Below are 18,795 nucleotides of genomic sequence, written 5' to 3'. Positions count from 1 at the left end.
ATAGAACAGTAGAGGGAGAGACGTCTACCTTTGATATTTACGGGACCCACAATCATGAGTAAGTGAAATCCATTCCAATCATTAGATGCCATACTAAAGGTAATGTGTAGAACTCAAAAATCAGGGACATACTTGATTTAAGGGTGCCTCATCAAAGGAATCATTTTGAAAGGTGAGATTTTTTTTTGCTCACTATTTCCAATTGTGCAGTCCACTTAAACCATGGATGGAGTTGATTTTCGATTTGTAGGTCTAACATGGGGTGAAAAACATGATAGTAGGGGTGGATTTTACATTAACACTATAGTGGAGCCCACCCAAGTCGAGATCGTTTTCAAAAGACATTTTGAAAAGTTAACGTAAAGCAAACGCCCTCTCTCTTAACATTAATTAGCATTAATTAATGCAAACTAGGTGTGTGTATTGTATTTAAGAGAATTTTTTTCTAATTAAATGCCCAGCTAATTGGACCAAAATGCAGCGTGTAACTAGTTGCGTGTGAGCATTTCTCACATATATATATATATATATATATATATATATATATATATATATATATATATATATATATATATATATTGAGAACTAGAGCAATGGGCTGTCTGAGTTGACAGTTGTCCAGGCTGGACCCTGCTGGCCAGTTGCTATGAGCATGTGTAAATATGTTGGGGTGGGTCCTCTTGATGGACTTATATGTTGGTTGGGTCTTTTTATTGGACCTTAGGCAATCGTAGGATCCGTATGTTCAAATTGGCCTGCCTGAAATCTGGGCCCACCCCAGCCTACAGGCCTTAGGCTCAGCTAAATTCCTGGTCATTACCTGAGGTTCTGTTTGGTAGATGCATAAAAATGAGTTCATCTCTCCAAGACAGTAATTATGTATTAGATATGTTGATCTCTAATACATAATGAATTCATGTTAATAGTGATTATGTATTAGAGGATAGAGAATCAACATATTTAGTACACAATTACTGTTAACTAAAATAAGATGAATTCAATTTTAGGTGTCTCCCAAACAGGGCCTTAGTGAAGGAATATTACCTTGATAATGATTTTCAAGGTTTTAGTGACAATGGTTTGATGTGTTTGCCTGATTCTGCCATGTTGTTTTAACTGTTGTTCTAAGCCTTTTGATTGATAATGTATTACGAATGTGACGCCATGTGATATTTGCACTTCTAAACTGGTAGCACGGATACGATGACTAATAGGGTGGGCTGTTACTTGGGACGCCCCCCCATTGATGGTCATGCCTCGAAAGGTGCACCAGTAGATTAGAAATTTAAAAAAAAAAAAAAAAAAACCGCTTGGCCAGTCCTCCAATTGAGTGGTTAGGATTGTCCGTATGATGTGACTTCTGGGCTATGGCATGTGTATTGTGGGCCCACTGGATGAACGTCATGATCATTGTTTGTCTGCACCGTCATCTTTCATGCTGCGCAAATAACTTCCATGTGGCCCTGAAGTTTGAATCTCTCTCTCGTGAAGCCTACAGAGACTTATTTTAAATTTGAAGGGTGTGATGAGGTAGCTCACCGTCTACACTTAAGTGTGCAAAACCTTGAATTCACTAAGTTTAGAAATTCAAATTTTTTATTAACCACTAATAATGCTCAGATTTTCGCTTATATTATTTATAAAGGAAAGTAAAACTCTAATTAAGAGTTTTAATTCAATTACATCATTAATGTATAAGAATCAAAATTAATCTTCGGAAGCTTGTTTAATCTTGTGAAGTAGAAATTGTACATTTGTATGGCAAAGGGCGTGCCTGACACCTTCTAACTTTATAACCTAATCTTCTTAAGCTTGTTTGATCCTTCGAAGTAGAATTTGTACATTTGTGAGGATAAGAGTGTGCCTAACACCTTTCATCTCTATAACCATGGTCCTTACTTTGAATCTTTAGCTGCAGATTAAAGAGTCATCTTAGAACTAAGGATCATTAGAATCTCCTTAAGCGTTTCAAAAGGATCTAGCTGACCATTGAATTGAGATAACTGGCTAATTGCGACTCCAATCAAATATAACACTCATTTACATATAATGCAAAACCCTTGAGAAAGGCAACCTATAGAAAAGCATGATCTGCCCAAGAATGCAGTGTCCACAATATGTTTTTATGGGGCCATGATATATATGTTTTATCAACATCATCAAATTTACCTGCTCATTTTAGGACATGAGTCCAAAATTGAAGCATATCCAAAGTTCCAATGCATCACAGCACAGGAAACAGTGGGAATAATGATGTCCACTGTTGAAACCTTCCTAGGGCCCACAATGATGTTTATTTGTCATCTAACCTATTCATAAGGTCCAGGGATGAAAGGAAAACACAAATATTAGCTTGATCAAAAACTACGGTGCCCTCAAATAGTTTTCAACCCTTTGGTATGGCCCACTTGAGTTTTCGATATGCTTTAATTTTGGGCTCATGAGCTAAAATAAACTTAAAAATTGGATGGATAGTGTGGATAACACACATACATCGAGGTGGGTCCCACAGTTTACTTAGTATGCAATCCGCGTCCGCTTAGGACGGAGAATACGAGGTTGATTATCCATTCTTTCTGCGTCCTGCTATAAAAAAAAATTTTACAGCAAAAGCTTTATAAAGCAGAGATTTTAGCTCTATTTAAGGCATTAGATTTTAGTTTATATATTATGATATTTTAAAAAAAATACAACCAAGCTGGAATAGCTCAGTTGGTTAGAGCGTGTGGCTGTTAACCACAAGGTCGAAGGTTCAAGCCCTTCTTCTAGCGGTTTTCTTCTTCTTGTTTTTTTTTTTTTTCCAAATACCAATTCTCAGTTTTCTTTTTCCAAGAGCAATTCTTTGTTTTTTTATTTTTATATTTTTAAGACCATTCATTGCCTGATTGGATGCCATTGAATTTTAATGCCAAAATCATTTTGATGAATTATCTTATTGTAGTTATTGAATGCTGATTGAATTCCAAAATCATTCTTTTCTTCTTCTTTTTTTCAAGACCATTCATGCCTGATTGAATGCCAAAATCATTTTGATGAGTTATCTTATTGTAGTTATTGAATGCCAAAATCATTTGATGAGTCATCTTATTGTAGTTATTAAAGACAAGGGTCAGGCTACATGCACATGCCACATTCAAAGAGTGAGAAAAGGTTCAGTAATGAAACCCATCGTAGTTATCAAGTAAAATGATCTACAGCAACATATCTAAAGATTAGATGTCACACATGCATCATGGCGGGTCACACATAACCTTAGTTGCAAGACTTAAGGCATGCCTTAAGAGCAGGCGCGCAAAAGGGAGGAGAATTGGTGCAGACTACTTGCAATGGTTTCATGTCAATGACAAATACCCTTGCTTTTGGTAAACATCCTTCCCATATCCTATAGTTTTAACACCTCATGGGCGAATTGCTAGGGTAAAATTGTAATTTACTAAATTTTTGTGACTAAAATATATGCCATTTAAAGGTTTTTTTACGGGTGAAATCTGAACCGTCAATGCGCACCAGCTACATGTTAGGAATACCCCGACTTATCCACACGCTGCTTGCTGCTTGCTTCATATACAGGATAGGCATAGATGAGAGACGGACCCTTTACAGGAGTCTTACCAAACAGGCCCTTAACATTGCTTCTTGAAAACAAACCATACAAGAAAAAAGACTGAAAGAGAAGCACACATCCATGGCAGCAACTGAATCAGAAAAGAACACTTATGAGCTGTGACAAAGTTCCAGCAACAGTTTCATGCGCTTATTAGCATGACCAAAACCGAAATACTAGTTAGGCCGGTCATCAGATTACACTCATGGAAGAAAAATGTCGATCGCTTGCAGTCATGCTAATGTTTTGAACGGCCTATTTATCAGACGTGACACTCACCTGCTGCCTAGCAACACGAGCACAATCTGCAAATGTTTTCACCACATGGGCACATTTCAGCGGGTCCTTGGCATGTTCCTTGTAACACTCCAAGCAAGCATCTTTCTCAGCTAAACAGGGCATTGGCTTCTGGTACGGCAGCTTGAACTCCTTATCATGGAGCTCCTTAGCCTTCTGTGTTACTTCCTGTGCCATGTTAGCCTCTTGCTTTTTTAACCTCTCTAAAACACTTTCACTCTCTTGAAGGACGGAACGTATTGCATCCAGCTCAGCATTTGCAACTGTGGGCGGAGGTGGGGATACAGGCAAGAACAATGGGGATTGCAGCGGCCATCCCCCGCTAGCGGCACCCTTGTGCATGTCAGGACTGACAGGGGTCTGCTTCTGTCGCACCATGGTCTGCTTTTGTTGAGAGACAGGTGGAACCTTTGGTCTGGGTTTCTTTGTTTTTCTCTTTAGCTTGTCTCCATCATCCACAAGCCGGTTGACTAAGTTGGAGCTTAACTGGATTGTAAATGATTCGTCCATGATAGCACTTGTTAGGGACCTGAAAAGACATCCATGGTGAGTCAAAGAAGAAATGCAAACCCCAGCAGCAATGTCACTCAGTACCAAAGTAAGAATGCAAGAAGAGGCATCCACAAGCAAATGCTACTATGATACAAGCACTTCAAGAAGTTCCATTGAAAACATCTCCATTATACATGAGGCACATGCGCACGGTAATCAAGCAACATTAACCTTTTTTATATAATACAAAAACCAATCAACACCATGGACAGCAGTCCCCAACAATCACAACACTTCTTGGGGTGCCTTCCTTTGTGAGGGAATCAGCAAAGGAATCAGTGTCCCACGGTGCATGACAGGGAGGACAAACCAGACATCACCAGAAATTCCTACTTCCACAGCTCCAGATATTTTCCAGAGACCCAAGTGATGCCACTACAACAATCTCCATAAACAATCAGAGGACCCAAAAAGACAATCAGCGTCACTGATCTAGCAGCCATCATGTAGATGCCTACATGTTTGCACCATTTATGGTGGAGCCCGCACTTCATGAAACATAAATGACATGAAGTAAGTGCTATGAAGCGCGCACCTTCCTCGAGTTCCAAGTTCCAATGATAAGGTCTTCAGAAGATTGGCTTAAAGGATTGAGTAATGATGCTAAGAAATGCAGCAGCAGAATATTTTCCTTAGCTGCTTTGTCAAAGATAATACATGTTACCCAGCATGCGAAGATAAAGTCGTTCATGCAAACGGGGGACTCTTTGTATTTTTCTGTAAGTCTTCCTCCCCATGTCACTTAAAACTGAAGGATAGATCTAGTACCAAAACAAAATAAAGAAAAATAGTAAAAACAGGAGGGCCACATACTGCTCCTAAAGTTCCTCACAGCATGTAAATGGAAAATAGACGAACACAAGCAGTAAAGATGACAAAGCCATATTAACCAGAAGATTTGAAGGTTTGGTTTCAAATGATAGTGAGACAGCGCTACTGTTACAGGAAAAATAGAAGAACCAGTAAAGATGGTGTGTTTTAAATGATAGTCAAAGAGAGCTACGGTTACAGGAAAAGTAGAAGAGCCAGTAAAGATGGTGTGTGTGCACGCACGCGCGCGTGAGGGAGAGTAACAGCAGCCTTCTTAGGACCTGTGGTTGCACAGTGAGGTCTGTTCGGGAAGGGGGAGCTCAGCTCCAACAGCAGCCTTCTTAGGACCTGTGGTTGCACAGCGAGGTCTGTTCAGGCTTCGGGTTTGACCCTTAATGGGAGATTGAGGCTGATTAGGTCAAATTTTCCTATACCTGACCCCAACGTAGTCCTCGGCCCCTGGTAGTCATATCTTGGGCCAAAGGTTAGCTGGGTCCCCCTTTTTTTTTAATCTTTGGTGACTTAAATGTGTAAAAGTTAAGCAACTGCTTGTGTGAGGCCAACCATGTTGTATGTATGCCATCCAAGCAACACATCAAGTGAGCCCAACCACTATGTGGGATGCCCCAAAAATCAGGTCTATCCAATCATCAGGTGGCCCATATGACAGAAACCAGAACCACCCAAAAATCTCCAATTGTTTTTTTTTTTTTTGGTGACTCAACATCCAGTGTGTCACTGTCTGTTAGGGCCCCCATGCTAAGATGGCCCAATGATCTGACCGTCCATATTTTCCTTAATACCATTCGATGATCCTGAATTCCTGATATATGGAGCCATTGAAAGTTTTCTTTCAATAATCTGAATTCATCTACAGATACCGACAGTCACAATCATCTGTTCAAGGCAATTTTCTTATGGTGGCGCATGCATAGAGTCCACAACATGGATAGTTCAGATTATTAAACCACTCAGCATGTGGGCCCAATTAGAAGGTGACACCCTGGATCTGAGTTTTATTTATAAAAAATAAAAAATAAAAAATAAAAAAAAGAAGCTAAAAACATCCCCTTTTTTTTTTTTGAAAGATGAATTCAATTACTAGGCAGAGCCAAAAGAAAAGAAAAAAAAAAAAAGCAATCAAAACCAAAAAAAAAAAAAGAAGACAAAAATAAAGAAACTCAGAAAAGCAGAAACAAAACTAAAGTACAACAAGCCAGTCCCATGACTAGAACCACCCAGACCCAAACTAAGGAGCCCAATCTCTGACTAAACTTAACACCCTAAAATAAAAGTAAAAAAACAGCTGAGGTGAGGCGAGGTGAGAATTCCAATAGCATTGATTGTTCCTCACAGACCAAATAGCCCAAAGGACTGCTAGGAGGCAAAGTTTCCACCTCTTCCTACCAAACAAACCACCGTCTTCGGCATGCCAAGAGCCAAAGAGACCACTCTATGGACGAGGGCATCACCCAGGGGACACCCGCACGATCCAGCAATCTTGACGAAATGTCCCGTGCAAAGGAACAGTGGAGGAAAAGGTGATGTCCCATGCAAATGCATTTACATACTAGATTCATGATACATGTTTCATGTTGGCACTTGTGTGTCGATCTTGGTATTATCCAGGGGCTAAACTTATATATCTACTTTCCACAATTTAAAAATGGTGATGACTCATCCTTCTCAAACTAACACGATGTACCAACATCCAGGCCATTCAAATTTTGATTCCCATCATCGATGGAGCTTGTCTCTAAATAATGTTGATTAGTAACTCTTAACCATCCAATAAATGGGTATTAACTTGATGGTTAAAAAGAGAAATAGTGAATGGTCCAAATTTGAAGGGAATAATCATATAGTTAATGCCATCTTCCCAGTGAGGCGGACCAATGTGTATTGTATTAAATTGCCTAGCAATTAAGAAAGAGGTTTGCTACAATGTCTCTGCCTATTGCCTTCTCTCTTCTTCTTCTTCTTCTTCTTCTTTTTGTTATTTAAATGTGGGGACTCTAGAAATTGCTTCTATTTCAATTTTATTGTCAACTATTGAAAATTCCATTTACACTAATTAGGAATGATGATTAAGCACGATAAACATTAAAAATGCCTAATTAAATATTTTCAATTTTGAATCCCTAACTAGGGGATTTCAGTTATGAATCCTTAATCCGCGTCCTACTACTGTGGGAGATTTAAAATTCCAAATCGCTGATTAGGGATTCAACCTTACAAAAACCTAATTAAGGATTGAAAATTGAAAATCCCTACTTAGAAATTGAAAACTGAAAATCCCTAATAAGGATTCACCACTGCAAAACCCTAAATAGGGTTTCGACATTCAAAATTGAAAATACTCGATCTCAAGAGAGAAAGAGAGAGAGCACGCGAGATCGAGAGAGCGAGAGAGAGAGAGAGAGAGAGAGAGAGAGAGAGAGAGAGAGACCTGAGAGAGGAGACGGCGAGCGCCTGCGTCGCCGCCGGCAACGGTGGAAGGAGAGAGAAGCCGTAGAAAGGGGCGGAGAGAGAGGGAAAGAGAAACCTGTTACCGCGGAAATCCTCTGGAATAATGGTTTTACCAAAAAAGCCCGACGTTAGCATGCTAGAGGTCGAAATGACCAAAAAGTCCTCGTCCACTTTTCGTGACAGTGGAGTAAAGGATTGTTGGAAGCGGATTGGATGTAGTGGTGTATTTAGGTCAGCAAGTTCTGTGGGTCTGATCACGAGGTATGTGTTATATCCAAACCGTCCATCCATTTTTCGAGATCTTATTAAGGCTTGAGACGAAAAATAAGATAGATTTAACTATCAAGTTGACCACACTACAAAAAGCAGTGGGGATTCAAAGTCTACCATTGAAACCCTTTTTGGGGTCACCGAAGTTTTGGATCAATATAAAATTTGTTTTTACTCCTCATTCAGGTCTTTGTGAACTTATGAATAGATTGGATGGAAAATCAACCTTATGGTGGGCCTTACAAATTGTTCAATCATGAAAATCATTATCTCCGCTGCATTTATGGTGTGGTCCAGGTGATATTTGGATACGATTCGTTTTTAAATAATGCCTAAAATGATCTCTAAAAATAGATGAACAGTATAGATATAATAAATACATCACCGTTAGACCATGTAATTTTGATCTCCTTTGAACCGTTAGTACAACCTGGACCTCGAGCAGCGTCAGTGGGAAGCGGATTAGCTGGTGTACGACACACCAGCTATATAGCTGATGTAGGTATCTCTCGTTAGAGAGGGGCATCAAGCCGAGTCGAGTCCACATGGGCCAAGCTCGGCTTGGCTTGTCCATGGTGTACTTTAACTCTGAGCTTAAGCTCGAGCTAAGCTTCGATCTCAACATTAAAGTTTGGCTTGTTTGCTAAAGTTGTCGAGTTGAGTTCGAGTTAAGCTGGTGGTTCGAGTTAAGTCAAGCTTACTTCGAGTTGATCTCAAACTTGTTCATATCTCCATATATTAAGTTATTAAAATTTTGAATAAAAAATATGAACTAAATGTCTCATATGCTAATACCACGTTACTAAGATATAAATGATAAATGTCTATCCTATGATGCTAATAAATAGTTCAAACTACATACAAATTATTATACGGTAAAATCCTAACCTTTATTTATTTTCAGTAGGTTCTTTTTGTGCCTAAAGATTAGTTTCGTGTTATTTCATTGTGGAATCTAATATACTGATGCCAAAGCAGATACCTTGGTGGAGCTGTTGACGTTGAGTCACTTGTTGAAAATTTGCTGAAGCAACTTTCTGATAATAAGGCCATTGTGGTAAATGTATAGGATGTCATCCTCCAATAAATATCCACCAATCTGGCCATTTAAGTAATCAAATTAGTATAAGTTTTAGACTTTTAGTTTATCATCCATCTGAAGAGGGCCACACCATTTGTATGGCTCAATTTGAGTTACTCACATGCCACAAGTATAATATCTCATTGCTTGCACTGCTGCACATCAACCATCACACTCCACTAGAGGATCAAAATCTTTCTTCATTCTAAAAATACAAAAATCATCTCACCCAAATCAGTCCTAAATGCTGAATTCCCATAAAATCAAACATACCAAAACATCAAATCCAATACCAACCTCCACCCAAACAACATCTCAAAATTATAATTTCTTTTTAAAAATGACAACGGCTGTATGAGGATCTGGACGGCTGAGAATTGGTTATACATCATGGATACAACGCATACATTGGGTGGGCCCATTATCCAAATAGATGGACAATGTGGATATAACCCATACATTAGGTGGGCCCACTATCCAAATAGATGGACAACATGGATACAACCCATACATCAGGTGAGCCCATTGCCCAAACAAATGGACGACGTGCATCAAGCGGGCCATCACGGAACCCGATTTGAGGTCCAAGCCATTCATCAGGTGGATCCCATTCTCTAGCACCTGACCCAACACATCAGGTCATCACGAAAACCGATCCTCTTACCTGATGTATGCGTTATATCCGCCCACATAAAAAGGATAAATGATCACAGCTGTCCATTCAAATATTCATCTGGATGACTGGATCTCCAACAGAATCAAGAAAGAGGAAAAGAAGTAAAAGAAGATTAAGAAGAAAAAATAGATACACTCACCTTGTTAGGATTGGGCGAGATCGGGTGGACGTTTGGCCAGCGTTCGGGCAGTCGTAGGCCGTAGGTGGTGGTGGCCCATCTCTAATTGATGTTGCTCGTCGGGCAGGTGTATGGCAGCCAGCGGGCAGCGGGCTAGGTGGGGTAGAGATAGAGAAAAAAGGGAAAGGAAGAAAGGAAAAGATGTGGCCGTGCGGTTGAATAGGTTTAGGTTTTTTAGAATTATATATATATATATATATATATATATATATATATATATATATATATATATATATATATATATATATAATCGAGCCGAGCCGAGCTCGAGTTTGAGTTTCGAGTCAAGTTGAGTTAAAATGACCCCTAGTTGAACTCGGCTCGAACTCAAATCGAGCTACAAGATTTAAGCTTGACTTATCTAACTCAGCCATTCAAGCCTATTTAATTCGAGCTGACTTGAGCCGAGTCGAGCGAGTTATTTAAGCTAGCTTAACTCGTGAACAACCTTACGTGTCTTGCGAGGAGGAGCAGTGACAGTGACACTCCTCGAGCTCCGAGTTGTATAATACTCTAAAATGAATAATATCCAAAGATCATTTGAACTACACCACAAATAGCAGCGGAAATAATAATTTTCACCGTTAAACAATTCGTAGGAACCCCCGTAACATTTATTTTCTATCCAATCTATTCATAAGGTCACAAAGACCTAAATGAAGAGGAAAAACAAATTTCATATTGATTCAAAACTTCTGTCACCCTAAAAAGGGTTTCAATGGTAGACGTTCAATCCCCCACTACTTTTTGTAGTGTGGTCCACTTGATACTTAGATCTGTCTTATTTTTCATCTCAAACCTTAAGACGAGCTCACCAGATTGATGGACAGTTTCGATATAACAAATACCTCATGATCAGGCCACGGAACTTGCTGAAATCAATACAGCAGCTCTATAGCTGGTGCTAGGTGCATCAGCCAAACAGCTTCCGCGCCGGTGCTCGTGTTCGCACGACACGTACCTACCGCAGCAATATAGCTGGTGTGTGGTACACCAGCCAATCCGCTTCCAAGATTGTTGGTCTAGGTGTTATTCTTGTTATTTGTATCACATCCAACCCTTCCATACCCCACTATGATGATCAGATGAATAGAAAAACAAGGTGATTCAGTCATTCGTGGGCCGCAAGCATAACAAAACAATTACACCATCCAGAAAACTATAAATTCAAGTGCGGGCCACCTGATGTTGGATCCGCATTATTTTTAGGAATCTAATCATCATAGCCAGGTGTAATTGTTGAACGGTTTGGATGTCACGCGCAAACCATGTGGGCCACAGTAAACTATATCAATGGACTTTAGAAGAAGTATAGTGATTTTCATCGGACGCGGATTTCCTACTGATACTGTCAGTACGGAAGACGATTGCGTGGTGTTTCACACACCACCGACCTTCATGGTGTGTTGACTCATCAAGTTCTGTGGGCCCATCATGATTTATGTGTTATATCCACACCGTCCATCCATTTGGTGAGATCATTTCCGGTAATGAGCCCAAAAATGAGTCAGGTTCAAAGCTCATAGTGGACCACACCACAGGAAGTTGTGGGGACTGATTCTCACCGTTGAAACTTTTTTAAGCCTGGTCATGATGCGTAACTGTCATCCAACCTCTTCGTGAGGTCACACAAACCGACTAAGGGAAAAAACCAAATATCAGATTGACTCAAAACTTCTATGGCCTCAAAAAGTTTTAAACGGTAGAGGTTCAATCCCCACTGCTTTACGTGGTATGGCCCACTTAAGATTTAGATCTTCTTTATTTTTGGGCCATGCGTAAAGTGATCTAAAAAATTTAATGGACAGTGTGTATATAACACATACATCCGGGTGGGTCCACAACTTGGTCACGCCAACCCATCATGGAGGTCGGTGGTGTGTGGCACACCACACAATCTGTTAGTAGCTACGGGATGATGATATGTGGGCCAACATGATGCATGTGTTTTATCCACCCCGACCATCCATTTTCACATATCATTTTAGAGAATGAACCCAAAGATAGAGGAGATCCAAATATCATGTGGTCCACACTACAAGAAGCAATGGTAATTGAACGCCCACCAATAAAAACTTATTGGACCACAAAAGTTTTGGATGAAGCTGATATATGTGTTTCCCCTTCATCCATGTCTTTATGACCTACTCATACTCAATAGGTTGGATGGAAAGTAAACATTACAGTGGGCCTAGGAAGTTTTTAACGGTGGAATTTCAATTACCACTGTTTTTTTGTGGTGTGGTCCGCTTTAGGCTTGAATCTGTCTCATTTTCGGTCTCCTACAGTAAACTGAGCTGGAAAAATAGTTGAACGGCGCCGATTATAGATGAGCGGCGCCGATTATGTAAACTCGCTACTGGCTGCGTCTGTTGGCAATCCTCGCCGGTCCCCATCTCATCCCGGAAGCGGATTGGCTGGTGTACCACACACCGTCGACCGGGCTTATGTGTTGATGTCAGCAAGTTCTGTGGATCCTATCATGAGGTATGAGTTATATCCAAACCGTCCGTCCACTTGGAGAGCTCGTCGTAAGGCTTGATGAAAAAAAAAAAGATAAATCCAAAGATCAAATGTACCACACTGCAAAAAAAAATAAAAAAAATAAATAAATAAAATAAAATTGGGGCATTGAACGTCTACCACTGAAACCCTGTTGGGGTCAGATCAATATGATATTTGTTATCCTCTTCATCCAGGCCTTTGTGACCTTATGGACAGATTGGATGGAAAATAAACGTTATGTGGTGGGCTTAGGAATATTTTAACGGTGAGAATCATTGTCCCAGCTGCTATTTGTGGTGTGACCCACTTGAGCTCTGGATATGACTCATTTTTTGGATCAAGATTTAAAATGATCTCGCTAACTGGATGAACGGTGTGGATATAATAAATACACCATTTTGGGGGCATGTAGCTTTGATCTTATTTGAACCGTTCGCACAACAGGGAGCTCGAGCAGCGTCAGCGATCGTCTTCGCACGACACGTGCCCACACCAGCTAGGTTGGTGATACACCAGCCAATCCCCTTCCTTTCCCCACACTTCTGGAAAAAATAGAATCCCAAGGAATGCCGCGGTAAAAATCCCCTTTTATTTATTTTAAACCCAAGCACATCTGCCGTAACAGTGGTGCCCACCACAATGTATGTATCTTATATCCACACCGTTCATGCGTTTCGCCGATTATCTCAGGGAATAAGCTTAAAAAAAGGTCAGCAGATCCAAATATCAGGGAAACCACACTACAGGAAACAATGGTGATTGACCATTAAAAGCTTCTGGGCGCCACAAAAGTTTTGGATCAAGCTTTTGTGTGGTCCTTTCATCCAGGTCTTGATGACCTTATCAACAGGCTGGATGGACAACAAACATTCCGGTGGACCCCGAGAAGTTTTTAATGGTGGGCGCTCAATCACCACTGTTTGCTGTGGTGTGATCCACTTGAGATTTGAATCTGCTGCGTCTTTGGGCTCATACCCTAAAATGATCAGGCGAAACAGATGGACGGCATGGATATATGACATATACATCATGGTGGACCCCACAGCCAGGGATCCACGGAAGCGTCCCACGGTCCCTTTTGTTCTAGTTGGGTGCACCTCCACGTGATACTCCCTGATTGGTGCTTGACTGCCGGCTGATTGACGTAATCTGCTTCCCTGGCGAGTGAACTAGCCTGATTCCTGATGGATGGCACAATCAGTGTGCCCCGCCAAATGAAAGGCCTGGATCGCGTACAGGAATGTTAAGTTGGCAACTGTGATACGATGCCCCCATGTACATGTCATGAAATATGCGCGAGATTACACTTCGAATTCTTCTCATCCACTGTATATCTGCTCCATCCAAATTGTGGGCCCCTTTGTGTATGGCAAGCTTACCATCAGATTTTACACACTGAACTGCCTATCCTATTGTGCACCGTCCATTTGATAACCCCAATGTGCTGATTACGATTGTTTGATCAGTGTTACTTTCGGGGCATGCTCCACCCAGAATCCGCCTCTCAATTTGGACGGTCTGGATTTGACGTGCACGAAGTGGATGACCCACCACAATTAATGAACGAAACGGTGATGGGCAACTTTCAGCGCATTCTTCTCCTTTTTGTTTTTCTGAGTTCTCTTTTCGGGAAATGATACAGCCGTGTACCATAATTGGGTAATTCACCAGTCCGCGAGGGAAGTGCGTAACGTATGTGTTCCACACTGTCCATCCACGTTTTTAGATCATTTTAGGGTATGAGCCCAAAAACGAGGCATATCCAAAGATCAAATGGACCGTAACAGAGGAAACAATGGGGATTTAACACCTACGGTTGAAAACCTCATGGGCCACAGAAGTTCTTTATCAAGCTGATATTTGTTTTTTCCCTTCATCCAGGTCTATGTGACCATATGAACAGGTTGGATGGCAAATAGATATCACGGTGGACCCATGGAAGGTTTCAACGGTAGCTTCACTATCACCACTACTTCTTGTCGTGTGGCCCACTTGAGCCTTGGATCTGCCTCCTTTCTGGGTTCATGCCTTAAAATGATCTTTTAAAATGGATGGACAGTGTGGATAAAAAACTTGCATGGCGGCAGACCCCACAGAGTCCCTACCGGACCCAGTCCGTCCTGGCAGTAGGACGTCCGCTTCCTCCATGCTCATGTAAAGAGCTGGGCAACGGTCCGGGTCGGACCGGATTTAGCATAACCCGATCAGATCCGAAATTTTAACAGGTGGACCCGAAATCGATCCGATCCGAGACTGAGTCCAAGTCACTGGACTCGGATAGATCCGATACTTGATTTATTTGACCCGATCCGAGTCTGACTCGGTGAAGAAAATTGAGTCGGATCGGGTTGGACACTATTCGGATCATTTCATATGGTGTGGTCCACTTTAATCTTCAATGTATCATAATTTTTTGTTCAACGCCTAAATTGATATGTCAAAATGGATGAACGGCTTAGATAACATATATACATCAGGTGGGCCCCACATGACTATAAAAAATTTGTATAAATGCATGCTGCATGTGTTGTCCCATCGGCAGGCAGCCTCAACTCTCAAGGCTACTGATGTAACGTAACCAAGTTCTGTGGGCCCCACTATGCTGTATGTGTTACATCCACACCGTCGATCAATTTTGAGATATCATTTTAGGGCATGAGCCAAATAATGATGTAGATAAAAATCTGTAGTAGACCACATCACAGAAAAAAGTGGGGAGAATGATTTCCACCGTTGAAACTATTCTAAGGCCCACCGTAATGTTTATTTGAAATCCAACCTATTCAAAAGTTAAAAATAAAGAAATAAGGGAAAACACAAATACCACGTTAATCTAAAACTTTTGTAGCCTTTAAAAGTTTTTAATGGTGGGCATCACTGTCCAAAAAACTTTCTATATTGGGGTCCGCTGGAGCTTTGGATTTCATTCATTCTTTGGATATTGCCCTGAAATGATCTCTCCAAATGGATGGAAGGTTGGATACATAACATACATCATGGTGGGGCCCAAGTAACTTGGTTAAGCCACTTTAATACATACTCCCACAACCTACCGTATTAACTTGTAAAGCAAGTAAACAGCTGTTGCCCGCTTGACGTGCCGTGCAAGTAACCCATTCTCATATCTGAGTGAACTCTGCTGGGGCCCACCATGAATGCATGTGGTGTATCCATGCCGTCCATTTGTTTTCTCAGATTATTTTAGCTGTTGAACCCAAAATTGACGAATATTCAAAGCTCAAGTGGACCACACCATAAGAAAAAGTAAAAATATTGTTTTTTACTCCGGATCTGGCCGGATCGGAACGGTCCGGATCTATTCGGATCGGAACGGTCCGGATTAACCACTATCCGATCTCGATCCGAAAACTAGTCGGATCTAAATGATCTTACCCGATCCTACCCGATCCAGGCCGTCGGTTCTGTTCGGAACGGGTCGGATCGGGTCTGATCGGGTCGGATCCACCGGATCGGTTCAAAAATGCCCACCTCTACTCATGTCATGTTGGCACAGACGCCACGCCATGCCTGTAGGGCAGCCAATACGATCCAAATCATGGGCCCCAGTTTGCATGGAGCATATCCAGAGAAACCAGTCAAACCACACAAGATGAACCTGACCATCCGCTTGGTGGCCATGGAATGGACAGTTGAAAGGATGTTCACACTCTTAAATTCAACCAAGGTAAAGATGCCCCGATCAGTTTGATTTGGGCTTCGCTACCTCCAGAAGGGGCCAACGATTTTAACTGTCCAGTTCGTGTACGTGCACGTGTGCACAGACGTGGGTAACCACCACTCCTTAAATGTAACAATTTCCTTAATCCGGCCAGTCCCGTTGCATCTGCCGTTGGGCTAAGCCCTCCCGCATCTCTACACACGTCAATCTAGCAAGTAGGCATCTTCTCTTGGGGGTCCTGGTGCACTGCGTGGTTCACCGAAACATGCTAGGTTGGCTCGCGCAGTGACCTGTAGAGGCATGGATTTATCTAACATAAGATGAATGATCGAGAAGTAATCACAGTGCGTGGCAAACTAGCTATATTTTGCAGCGTATCATACTTTCCCAGCAAATACGGTCCCCATGGAGAAGTCACAACAGATAAGCCGGGCCATCCATTAAATTGATCCAACGCTGCAAAATTGAAATTATTACATCACCTTAGAATCTAACCAGTGACCTGAAGGGAGAGAGAGAGAGAGAGAGAGAGAGGTATATATAATATCTGGACGGAATTACCAGCGCTTTCATCATGTGGGACACGCGGTGTTAATGGACCAAAGATCTCCAACATTCCCATCCATCCAAACGGACTTCTCCCACTGCATCTGAATAGAGCTCCAACATGTGGGCTGGGGTTTGCTCCTGCATGGATTTTGACTCTTTGAGCTAGCCGGATGAGCCCATTCAAAATTGCCTTCGCCTTTGCCCAGGCTTGGCCCATTGCCTGCCCTACATACAAGCTACTATAGTCTCTTCAATCACCAATTTCAGCACCTGCCATCAGCTAACGGACACCATCCAAGATGGAAGTTCTTTTAGAGCATAACCAATCCGTGATGGGCCCAACTAGATGGATGGCCAGGATCACAGAATGGTAGGCCCTACATGTACCTGCTAATGCCAATCTGAATGCAAATGCAGTTTTCTAGCCAAGCATTGCATTATCTTGAAACTAGACAAGCTCAGAATTAATGGTGATCACAGCCACCCAGACAAGCATATTGTTAACAATTCACCAAGGCATCTTCATCTGGAGCCAGAACTGCCCACCATACACCTAAAAGTGGTTCAGTATCACTCCCTCAACACCTTTGGGCACGCCCCTCCATTGCTGCTCACTATGATATGGGGAACCATCATTCCAGCGACTGACTATCCTATCTGTCCCCACCTCTCAGCTTGAAAAGATGAATTGCCTGCTGCTACTCTGCAAGAGGAACTACCAATCTGTCACAAGTTCATCTCTATAAACAGGCTGCTAGCATCAGGGACTATTCCCCCATTACAACATCTTAAAACACGGTCGCCCATGAAATCCTTCAACAGATGAGACGGGTCTTTTGCACCTCCATGCTGCAGGAATTCTGTTCTCAGGACAGATCCTGTGTTCAAGCACAACGGGTCCTCAAGGCATACCTCCTGCCATATGGTCGCAGCAAAACACTTTGCATACAGATAGCTATAGTAACCTACACTCACCAATCCCAAATTATCGTTAATGTGAAGATGGTTGATAGAAAGCATAGTTGGATTGTGAATATCACCTACAGAAAGATAAATGAGCCACTCGAAATTCACAGAAAAGAAAAGCCTGCAGATTCAAATTACCTAAATACAAAGAAGCTAGCATGTGCCTGGAGAAGTAGAGGGAAGAAGGAAAGTACCTGCGCCGTAATTTATAAGGTGATTGAACCGAGTATGCCAATGAGTACCCTCTACATGGTTCCAACTGGTGTACTGCTGTTTTAAGTCTGCAACAATTGAAACTGTATCCCTTTGAGGGGCTGATTGTTCCCCAAAAAGCGTCTGGTCAATCAATGAGAAGAATATCTGAAGGGAAGACAAGCAAACATTAAGCACAGAGTGCTTCAACAGAGACTAGGAAATTACTCATCAGCAAAAACATGCGCAATTCCCTTTCCATTTTGAATTGAATTTATTCAAAACAGAGAGTTAATTTACAAGAAAACAATAAGCATGCATGTTTAGAGCATAGCTACCATTATTGTTTGGAAAGTAGGTGACAAGCCACACAATATATTATACCTGACGCTGCAACTCTGTCACTGCAAACATCCTTCTGGCACCGTTCATTGACTCTACCAGTTTCTCAGGTATCACTTCACCAGACGAATAATGTCTAGCAAATGTCCTCAGAACTCGATAATCCCATGCATAGTACCTGAGAGTGCACAAGAACCATTGACTTTCATGTTTCATCATGGATCCTCCCCAAAGACAATAATCTGCATTATTGGACAACATGCGCCTCAATTACCAACAAGCTATACTCACTCAAAAAGGTTTGCAGGTGTTTCGGCTAGATCAAGAACCATTCTGGTACCCGAGAAATGCTGATAATCCTAGAGAGTTCAACATGAGAGAGATCAGTGAAGTGACATATGACATCAATTTTCCCTAATGACAAAAGAAATTCCTTTTAGTTTGAATGCTCAATAAAGTAGGCATAGAATACCGTTCTTGAAAGCAGCGAATGAAGAGCATGTCCAAACTCGTGAAAAAGAGTCTCCACTTCCCAGTGATTAAGCCTTGCAGTTGATGACCCAGGTGAAGCAGAGAAGTTGCAGACCAGGGCTACAACCTAGCCACATAACCCAATGAAATTTGA

The 18,795-nt window shown here is 41.5% G+C and overlaps 2 protein-coding genes and 1 non-coding gene across 10 annotated transcripts in view; 1 reads left to right on the top strand and 2 right to left on the bottom strand.

The window, feature by feature from the left end:
* Positions 1–2,697: 2,697 nt before the first annotated feature.
* TRNAN-GUU (transfer RNA asparagine (anticodon GUU)) lies at positions 2,698–2,771 on the top strand. Its single transcript has one exon. It is a non-coding gene; the product is annotated as a tRNA-Asn (tRNA).
* Positions 2,772–3,696: 925 nt separating this feature from the next.
* LOC131233264 (uncharacterized) lies at positions 3,697–10,003 on the bottom strand. 4 transcript variants are annotated; one of them, XM_058229910.1, is made up of 3 exons: positions 7,713–7,837; positions 5,463–5,611; positions 3,697–4,430 (listed from the first exon to the last, which is right to left on the bottom strand). In XM_058229910.1, exon 3 carries the CDS (start codon positions 4,409–4,411, stop codon positions 3,860–3,862), a length of 552 nt encoding a protein of 183 aa, XP_058085893.1. In that variant the 5' UTR covers positions 4,412–4,430; positions 5,463–5,611; positions 7,713–7,837; the 3' UTR covers positions 3,697–3,859. The 4 variants fall into 4 exon arrangements, with proteins under 4 accessions (XP_058085893.1, XP_058085894.1, XP_058085891.1 ...); XM_058229911.1 differs by lacking the exons at positions 5,463–5,611; positions 7,713–7,837 and adding an exon at positions 9,899–10,003; XM_058229908.1 differs by lacking the exon at positions 5,463–5,611 and having other exon boundaries at positions 7,713–7,882.
* A 7,069-nt stretch (positions 10,004–17,072) lies between these two features.
* Positions 17,073–18,795, bottom strand: part of LOC131232436 (mitochondrial intermediate peptidase, mitochondrial) — a 39,152-nt gene continuing 37,429 nt past the window's right edge. For 3 of the 5 annotated variants that reach the window (XM_058228662.1, XM_058228658.1, XM_058228659.1), the window contains 5 exons: positions 18,643–18,768; positions 18,462–18,529; positions 18,213–18,348; positions 17,831–17,996; positions 17,073–17,710 (listed from right to left, as the gene is read on the bottom strand). In XM_058228662.1, coding sequence (XP_058084645.1) covers positions 17,397–17,710; positions 17,831–17,996; positions 18,213–18,348; positions 18,462–18,529; positions 18,643–18,768 — 810 coding nt within the window. In that variant the 3' untranslated portion in view covers positions 17,073–17,396. The remainder of the gene's footprint in view (positions 17,711–17,830; positions 17,997–18,212; positions 18,349–18,461; positions 18,530–18,642; positions 18,769–18,795) is intronic. The other 2 variants (XM_058228660.1, XM_058228661.1) reach the window with 1 other exon arrangement.

The sequence above is a fragment of the Magnolia sinica genome, chromosome 18, assembly GCF_029962835.1.
Source record: "Magnolia sinica isolate HGM2019 chromosome 18, MsV1, whole genome shotgun sequence".
NCBI lineage: Eukaryota > Viridiplantae > Streptophyta > Magnoliopsida > Magnoliales > Magnoliaceae > Magnolia > Magnolia sinica.
Note: the sequence above shows the minus strand (reverse complement) of the source record. Positions and strands in the feature narration are given on the sequence as shown.